The 10,240-nt window shown below is 36.8% G+C and overlaps 1 protein-coding gene across 1 annotated transcript; it reads right to left on the bottom strand.

Moving 5' to 3' along the window:
- Window positions 1–1,572: 1,572 nt before the first annotated feature.
- LOC137640839 (uncharacterized) lies at window positions 1,573–3,514 on the bottom strand. The gene is made up of 2 exons (XM_068373307.1): window positions 2,482–3,514; window positions 1,573–1,733 (listed from the first exon to the last, which is right to left on the bottom strand). Exons 1-2 carry the CDS (start codon window positions 3,512–3,514, stop codon window positions 1,573–1,575), a joined length of 1,194 nt encoding a protein of 397 aa, XP_068229408.1.
- Between the last annotated feature and the right edge of the window lie 6,726 nt (window positions 3,515–10,240).

Below are 10,240 nucleotides of genomic sequence, written 5' to 3'. Positions count from 1 at the left end.
CTGTCCTTTTTCCTCTAGTAATCCAGTCGCTAGGGTTTTCTGAAGAAGGGACCAAAAGACGATCCCCGCAGTTATAGAGTTAATTTACAATACTCTATTTTTCACAAATACTGGAAAATTATTCTTTGTCACTAACAATCCCAGGGCAACTTTACTATCAGACCAAATTATTATTTTCTCAAATTTATTTTCTTTAAAAGTTTCAACTATAAATTTACACAATCTTGCACCTAACAATTAATTCTAATTTAGGTACAGTCAACTCTTTAATGGGTGCTACTCTACCCTTTGCCATAATCAGAGACGAAGTTTTACCACTTGCTCGATAGGCCACACAACCATAAGTTGTTTTGCTAGCATCACAGAAAATGTGGAGATAATCCGTTTTCTCCAGATTAGTGCCTCTGGAGAAGGAAATACTGAGACTTTTCTCTAAGTGTTTGGACAACTCATTCCACTATTCTAATAAAGGAACTGAAAGTAGATCATCCCATTTCAACTGCTGTTTCCACAATTCCTGAAAGAATATTCTAGCTCGTATCGTAATAGGGATAAGCATTCCTAAAGGATCATAAATTTGGGCAATTGCACTTAGAATTTCACGTTTTGTTTGACCGGACTTAAGACGATTAGGTGTTATTGCTAGTTCATCAGTAGAGATGTTCCAATTTAGGCGTAAGACTTTGTAGGTTTGTTTTTCTTCTTATTTTATGTGATAAGCATCTGCAACAGTATTCAAAAGATCACTATTACTAGTCCATTCCCTTAAATACAAGTGTGCCTGCGCGAATATTATGTTTACCCCAAAAAATAAGTTTATGAATTCATCTTCACAGTTGGAGGTAAATAGAAGGTTGCCCACGTATAATCTCCTTTTCATCATATCCACCATCTCAGTACAACTCATATCTTTTTTTACAGCGGCCAGATTTGATTTAATAGTGGCATTCAACAGAAACGGAGAACCATAGCACCAAACAATACCACCCTAAACCTATATATGATTAATTCGCTATTTGGATCCGCTGGGTCTTGCAACCATAAAAAATGTGTGTAATTTCGGACTTCTTCTCTCAATTGCACCATAAGAAACGCTTTTTCTCTATCACTAATACAGGCGTAGTTGTTAGTCCTGAACTGCAATAAGACCTTGAGCAAATCTGTCGTAATATGTGGTCCAGTCCACAGGCAGTCGTTAAGGCTCAATCCATTTTTACCTTGTCTCCAGGAACCGTCAAAAACTATTTTGATTGGAGTGGTGGCACTATCTTTTTGTACACTATGATGTGCTAGATAATGACAATTCTCAACCACATTGTTTTTATTTAAACTTTCAATGAACCCCCTATCCTCTTGATCCTTCAAGATTTTTTTGATAGTGGTTCAGGTAGGTTTCATCTTTCTGAAATTTTCCACATTGTTGTTTAACCCGGCCCAACGCCATGCCAAAATTGGATGGAACCTTGACTTATTAGACTTCCATGGTAAGGCCACAACATATTGCTTCTCCATTTCAGAATATACAATGCTACTTTCAAAGTCTTCAAGAACCTTTCGATCATGTTCTTTCAATTAATTGCAGTCAATACCTACTTTATCTAAATTCCACAAAATATCCAAATCATTCTTTATATCACTATCAAATTTATGAGTAGCTTCAATTACTTCCTCGTTAGTTTCTAGCTTTAACACAGTTAACTGGGTTTCCTGCACTGTAGGGGCATTACAGGACCCTGTCACAACATATCCAAATATGGTAGGTAACAATATAAATTTCCCAGCTTTTCTGAATCAGGGGTGTAATATGTTATAGACATTATCAACGCGTACCAACATATCAATGGGTGCTTGTTTGTCCACAGGCATATCGAAATCCTTGTCCGCTAGACAAATTTTGGTTTCACACAACGTTTTCAAATTTCATTTAACATTGAATTTCTTAGTATACTCTGGTAACTCATCTACCACAATACAATCCATAATAATCAATCTACCCTTATAAGGTATGGAAACGCTAACCGTCTCATATTCATTCACAGGTTTAATTGTCAAATAACTCCTTAAGGCAATTTTTTTCTGTGCCTTTAGATCTATATTGTACGTCCTTAAGTGCTGACCTTCTGATAAAGGTTCGCTCTGCACAAGTATCCAATAATCCACGAAGGCGTACCATGTGTCTTCCTTTACCCTTTAACACAATTGTGGCTGTTGGTAAAATTGACCTCTGCTTGGATTTCTGACCCTGATCACTTACAGAAAGTGTTCCAACTTGCACACCATTATTATTAGATTCATTTGCTGATTTAATTGTTGATTTACTTGGTTCGTTGGTTTGATGTTTATCACATAATACACGATGATGTTTTAATCTGCATCCGTTTCCACAAATTTGCTTTTCACAATCTACACTAAAGTATTTATTTGATGCACACACAAAACACAATCGTAAAAAACCGAGATTTCTCAGTTTCTTATCCCTACTGGCATGCGTTTTACACTGTGTCCACCAGTGTTCGCCTTCACACAACGCACATTTTCTTGTTTGTTGAGAACTAAATCTATTCACATTTCCTTTACTCTTAGGTCTAACAGATTGTGATTGATTCACTGTGAACGTAGATGTTGTTGATAGAGTTCCAGGTTTATTTACATCCACTGAGACGAAAGATCTTAGATTGTGAATTTCTTCTTCCAGATATTTCTTAAATGTGTCAAATACAAGCCAATCATCTCCACATCTGCGTTTTACAGTTTCACTAACACTCTTAGGCACCTTACCATGAAGTAAGATAGTGTAGAGCTCATTCAACTCCAGGTTTTCACTCTCTAATGATCTGATTGAACATTCAAAATTTGCTCTGAATGATTGCAATGATTCTGAATCAGGAGATGGAGACTCCATTTCTAATAATCTTCTTACTAGAATTCGTTTGATCTCATCCTTTTTCCCATATGTGGTTCGGAGAAGACATATAGCTTGTGAATAATTCGCAGCTTCCAACTTAAATCCTGAAATCAGTTTTAGAGCATCTCCTGTGAGCAAACTTTGCAGATATGAGAATTTCTGAATTAGTTCTAAATCCCCTCGCTGGTGTACCGACACATTGTATAATTCCCAAAAGGAATTCCATTCCAACACATCTCCAGTGAAATGTGGGAGATCCAATTTCGGCAAGCTAACATTAGTCTTATGTGTGGGCGGAGGATTTCCAGAAGACCCACTTCCTGATATCGCTGTGATGGAATTGATCAGCTTATACCAATGTTCCCTAATTACTACTTCATATTCTGCTTGCTCTTCCACCTCTTTCATTCGATCTTCTTCAGTGGTTAAGGCTAATATTTTTTCATTCAGGTCGTGTACAGTCTTCATTTGTTCCATAATTAAATCTTTAATTGAAGACAATGTATTGACATTACCTGCAGCAATAGCAGAGTCTATCCTATTTGTCCATTTGGTGATTACACCCTTGTAACCACCCCGTGACCTCACCAAAGCTTCTCTTTCAGACATTTTTCCAAAGATAATTGTCAAACCAGCTAAAACCAATAAATTTTAAAATTTTCAGCAATTTCAACAAACAACTGTTCATATAGAATATACAATTTCAAATTTTTTTTTTTTATATATAACCACCCCATTAAATACAATTAATTAACACACTTCAAGAGAAATTCAATTCAAAACTTATCAGCACAACTATATTAAATTCTTTCCCATAGAGCTTTCGTATTAAACAACTTCAACTTAGCTGCCCAGTCATTAACAAGATGGCCGCCTGTGCGACAATGTTATTCCTAATTAATGCCGAGACTAGTTTAACCTATCAATGGATTCCCGATCATTGACAAAATGGCCGCCTGTGCGACAACGATATTATCAATGTCAGAGCAAACTCACACAACTCGAAAATTTCCCCATAGGAAAGAATCAATTTATTAACTTCACTTTCAACTATTAACGAATTGCCGAAACTCAACTACTTAACAAAATTATTATTTCCACTTTAAATAATTTTTCAATAAAGATCACAACTAGTGGAAAATAATTTTCATAGCTAAATGTTTTTAATTAGTGGCAACGATTAACACTGATCAATTCAGAATGTGTAACGCATATAAAATTTTCAAACTCCTCATATGATTCACGGCAAAAAAGTAAGGCGTCAACGGTTTTCTAAATTGCCAATAACAACCTAGTCATAACAACCCGACGTAACGAACATTTTCTCATGACACGTAATACTGGTAAAAACATCTATCAAACATATTCACGTATTAACACCAATATCAATGCTAAATATATACGTTATCAATCAGTATCAATCATCACCCGCAATAATCCTGGTCACGGCACCATTATATATTTACTCAAAAGAATCCAAAATAGTGAACATATAGAATCTTAAATAAATAAGGAAACCCAAACTTACCCCAATTTGGTTCATATATTACCAGGTTCTTTAACAGTCTTTCAAGGATTCTTTTCTGTTCCTTTTATTCAATAAATCGAGAAATTGCGTTGTGTTTAAATCATTATTTGACCATGAATAAATTATTCCTATTTATTACTAACCTTAACTATTCATTGTAAAATTTCCTATCCGGCAACCCGAAGTATAGTCTTATTTTACAAATGTCTGCTAGTAACGATATCTAACGTGCATGCATGCCCTTCAATATCACTAACATCACAAAACACTTATAAAATTTTGACTTAGCTTAATCCATGGTGGTAAGAACTCTCTTGGTGGTGTGTTAATTCCTCCCCTCCTCTTGAGATACCGCGGGGTAACCAAGACCCTATCAGTCACACTCGTGAGCCGGTACTAACTCGATTCTGAGTTGAATCACTCAAAGACGACTGAGGATCCGCGCATGCGCGACACGCATTCGTCAAAAACAAACTTTAACAACTCGTTAACGATTGCTTATTGTCAAACAACTATTGAATATATTTTACCTTTCAAAAAACTTCGACCAAAAAGAAATAGTATATTATTACAAACAATTCAATACAACAATTATAATTTTCTACGCATCTCACACTGCATAATGTTCATAATATTTCCCTTACAAAATAAAAGATACTGGTCTTTATAAATACACTATCGTGATTCCATCTTAAGTCATAATAACAATTTAATTATAAGTTGTTAATACTTATCCAACCTTTAGATCTTGTTTTATTTTTAAGTTTATTAATAAGCTAGCGTAGTTTTTCGTATATTTAAGCTTTTTCTTAGTTTAATGAACTCTCTAAGAGTCATATGACTTCACAGTTTTGATTTGTTTACCACGTTCTTCCCCGGTATTAATGAACCACTGAAGTGCCTTATTAACGATCGTTGTTTTTCTCTCCTATGAGCTGTGTTGACTCGAGTAGAAGGCTTGATTGAATGGTGGTGATAAGTGACAGAGTTAGTTCGAGGTCCTCCTCACAGCCTGACGCTTTGCTACTTAATTTTCGGTCACTTTTGGAGTTTTGGGATCACGTCCTTCGCTATCTTGTGTGTGGTCACTGGTATTTGTCACCCGCGGTATTCATCAGCCACATCCCTTCGCTCGTTCGTCGGAGGAGTTTCGAACGAGTTGGCCCTTATCTAGTGAGAACGGTGAGGTTTGCGGCGTGCAAGATCCGTTGACGTCCTGGATTCTCGGAGGCCACCACCCTTAGTGTTCCTCTGGCATTTAGGATTGCCTTCAGGCATTGCAGCTTGATCCAGTTGACCTACTCATCAGCGTCAGTGAGTTCTTGGAACTCGTGGTGATAAGTACTGCGGCATACTACAGGTATGAGATATTTTTATATTTATTTACGACGATCGTGTATCGCTGAGTACCTGTAGATGTGCACGCCCTTGTTTGCAGTACGGTCTTCTGGACCTTGTATGGCCTGATGACACAATCTACTAAGCTTCGTTTGATGATTCCCTTTGTGCAAATTTGTAAGATTATTTTTTTTGTAATTCATTGTTTATTAAGTTAAGTTTAACATTTAAGTTAGTTTTTTCTGTTTTAGGTAGGAATATTATTAAGCTACCAATTTATTTTCTCTTTCTTCCTTTTACCTATCTCAGTTTGTTAGGTTAGATTTTTCTGGCCAGTAATTTGAAAGGTAGCTGCCTGAAATGTCATATTGAAAATTTTCTTGTTTCTTAGCTTAGTGTTTGATTTAGTTTTAGGTGATCTTTTAAGGATCTTAAGGTTGGTATTCCTTTGATTTGTATATTCATTTATTTTAGTTAATATCGTTACCAACCATTACTTATTTTTTTTGAGTGTAAATAAATATTGTAACTTTTGTTGAGGTGTTTGTTCTTTTGTTCCCAAGTTTCTGTGTTACATTTTTACTGACAGCAAATTCTGAGTAGAGACAAGAACCCTTGAAATTACAGCCGTGAATAAGGTCGTAACAATCTGGCGACCATGACAGGATTTGCGCTCAAGTGTACACAGTAATTGGGACTTTAGAACGCTCCTTAGTGGGGGTTATTGTATTTATTTTTGGAAATACCTTTCCCTCCTATCACTATGGATAATTTGGAAGACTTTGAGTTTAGTCCTGCAGAGTTCTTAGGGTCAGCCGACTGTATTAGTCATTTACCAATAGTAGGTAAGGAATATCTGGTTAGTTGTTCTAGATGGTTTGGTATTCCGTTAAAAATGACAGATACAAAGAGGAAGTTACTAATAATGATAAAGAACAGTGTTATGCAAGGTTTGGCTGAGGCTGATGGGTTACTTGGTGAAAATATTAGTGATAGAGGTAGTGAATTAGGAAATGATAATAGAGTAGTTGCAGATGATAATGGAATTAGTGGTGGGGCAGGTTTTTCGTTATTTAATGATCCTCCTCAGACTGGAGTTATTTATGAAGGTCCGGCCAATTTGCTGCCAAAGAGAAATATATCCACAAACCCTATCTTGTCTGAAGAGAATTTAGGGCCAGCAGTTCCTACTGTACCTGTAAATTCTAATTCAAAGGAAATTCAGGAATATGACTTAATTTGTAAAAGGATAGAGTTGTTGAAATTGGAACATGTGGAGAACGAGAGGGTGAGGAGGCATGAGATAGAGATGGCCAACCTTAATTTTTAAATGGCTAGGTTACAGGGGGCTCCTAACCAATTTAGTACCCCACGAGGTAGTCAGCCTGATAAGTTTAATATTGGGGCTGCATTAAAATTGGTCCCCATTTTGGATGAAATAAATATTTCAGAATTCTTCAAGGCCTTTGAGAGGGTGTCAATACGGTTGTCTTGGCCACCAGAGATGTGGACAGTGCTGATTCAGTGTAAATTGGTAGGCAAGGCAATCCGGGTATATAATGCCTTGGAGGAAGGGATAGCCAGGGATTATCACAAGGTAAAGGCACTTATTTTAAAAGCGTATGATCTGATCCCTGAGGCATACCGGTTAAAGATTAGAAATTTTAATAAACATCCTTCCTTATCGTATGTAGAATTTGCCAGGTTCAAGGAGGAACAGTTTGACGACTGGTTGAAAAGTCGTCAAGCTGTCACCTTTTATTCCTTGAGAGAATTCATGCTTTTGGAGGAGTTTAGGTAATCTTGCTCCAAAGAACTATGAATTTATTTGGAAGATGTAAAGGTCACTCATTTAGGTAAGGCAACTTAAGTGGCTGACGAATTTGTCTTAACCAATAGAACAGGTTCAGGCAATTTCGTCAGCAAGGATAAAGGTAATAATGTAGTAGAGTCAGCGAATTTTCATAAAGGAATAAGAGGTGATAATAATAAGCCTAAAAATTCTGTTGTTCAGAATAATTTCCATGCTAGTAAAAATGGAAAATTCCCGAGTAAACCTGGTACTCGTGTATTTTCCAATGGAGGTTGTTCTGAAACGAGAAATATTAATATGAAGACTTGTTTCTGGTGTAAAAAACCCGGTCATTTCCAAGCTCAGTGTCAAGCCAGAACAAATTATCTTCAAAGAAATAATCCTGTGGCTTTAAGGCCAAGTCCATCTCCTAATGTAAAATTGCCCATAATTGGTTGTGATAGTGGTGGTAATTGTACGCCCGAAGATGGAAATAATAATCCATAGGAATGACTGAAATATGATAAATACATATGGCCTGATGAAGTAATACATAATTCTGTCATTATTGATGTTAAGTTTTTGAGAGATACAGGGTCTGCTCGGTCATTAGTGCGGGAAAGCGGTTTGAAGTGTTTAGTGAAGTATTCAGGGAACTTTATTGTTCTAGGAGGTTTCCCGAACACAATAGTTTCAGCTCCTTTAGCAGAGGTAATGTTGTCATTCCCAGGGAATTATGGAAAGATCGAGTTGGCCGTTGTAGAGAGTCTTCCTGTAGCTGGTATTGATGGCATAATAGGAAATGATATGATTAATAGTGATGGCCAGGAATTATTTCCAATATTGTCAATCAATAAGCATCCAGTGGCAGTTACCACTAAAGCTGCAGCAAGAGCTGCAGACTTATTAAATAATGACGAAGAGTTAAATTTGAGTAGTTTAGAAGTAGATGTAGATGTAGGAAGACCTGGGTCAGTAGTAAGTAGTGTAGTAAGTAGTGATAATGTAATTCCCGATTGGGATCGAGCAGCTTTTATTGAAACCCAGAAAAGAGAGTTTAATTTTAATTTGGGTGATACTTCTGACTTGACAAAGTCTCGATTCTCAGTAAAAAGGGGCCTGTTATATAGGGTGAGTCGTCCCCTGGTTGCTAATGATCCCCAAATGTCCCGTATTTTGCAAATAGTGGTTCCTTCTCAATTTCAAAGACAAATATTAAATTTATCTCATGATGATTCATTCTCTGGTCATTTCGGTGTCTGGAAGACGTTCCGTCGGTTGGCTAAATGTTTTTGGTGGCCAGGAATGATATCGTCAGTAAATCAATATGTGAAAGAATGTCCAGTGTGCCAAGTGGTAGGTAAACCTTATCAGACAATTGTAAAAGCACCTTTATATCCTATAGCAGCTATTGGCGAGCCATTTAATGAGCTAGTTGATATAGTAGGCCCTCTGCCTCAAACTAAAACAGGTTTTATCTATTTACTGACTGTGATGGATCGGGCATCACGATTTCCTGAAGCCATTCCCATGAATAAAATCACATCTAAGGCTGTATTTGACCAGTTGGTAATTTTCTTTTCTAAGTATGGAATCCCTGGTAAAATACAAACTGATTGTGGAACTAGTTTTATTAGTCAGGAATTTCGAAGTAAGTGTGCAGATCTGGCCATTCTGCACACTACTAGTGTTCCTTACCATCCAGAGAGTCAGGGAGCTGTGGAAAGATTCCATCAAACTCTTAAATCAATTTTAAGGAGATTTTGTTATGAGCATGGAGAGGAATGGGATAAGGGTCTCCCTTTTGCTCCCTTTGCTCTTAGAAGTCATCCAAATTCATCCACTGGCGTGCCTCCTTTTGAATTAGTCTTTGGACATAAAATACGGGGCCCTTTAGAATTTTTTTATGAAGTTTAGGAATCTGATCAAATAAAGGAGATGAACGTGGGTGAATTTGTTGATAACCTTGAAGGAAAACTTTCTAGTACCTGGAAGTTTGCTAGAGAAAATTTAGCTAGCTATCAGGCTACTATGAAAAGTAATTATGACAAGAAAACTTGAGCACGGTCGTTTGAGTCTGGGGAATTAGTTTTGGTGTTGGGTACTGATTTGGATAACTTCCTTGAACCCAGGTATAAGGTGCCTTGGAAGGTGTTGAGGAATTTATCCGATCTTAATTATGAAATAGAAGCTCCCGGGACCAAACGGAAGTGTCGAAATTTTCACATTAACAGACTGAAACCTTGTCTCTAGTAGATCTGATCCTTTGTAAACCGGGTATGAATCGGTTTCTTTGGTGGCAGAGGTGCTTCCTGATGGGTCTGAGGAAATAATTAATCAAGTACCTTCATATGCTCTATCCAAGAATGTGCAATGTTTGGATGGGTTAGATAAGCATCTGAAGCATCTTGATCTAAATCAAAGAAGGGAAATGGAAGGTTCAATTCATTCTTTTTCAGATTTGGTTAGACTCTCTCCTGGATTGACTAGTTTAATTGAACATGATGTGGTAGTAAGAGGAGCTCCACCAATTCAACAAAGCACTTATAGACTAAATCCCACTAAAATGGATATAGTCAATAAGGAAATAGAATATATGTTAAAGCATGATTTAATACAACCTTCTGTTAGTCCTTGAAGATCCCAAATAGTATTGATGAAGAAATCCGATGGACAC

The sequence above is a fragment of the Palaemon carinicauda genome, chromosome 5 (assembly GCF_036898095.1).
Source record: "Palaemon carinicauda isolate YSFRI2023 chromosome 5, ASM3689809v2, whole genome shotgun sequence".
NCBI lineage: Eukaryota > Metazoa > Arthropoda > Malacostraca > Decapoda > Palaemonidae > Palaemon > Palaemon carinicauda.
Note: the sequence above shows the minus strand (reverse complement) of the source record. Positions and strands in the feature narration are given on the sequence as shown.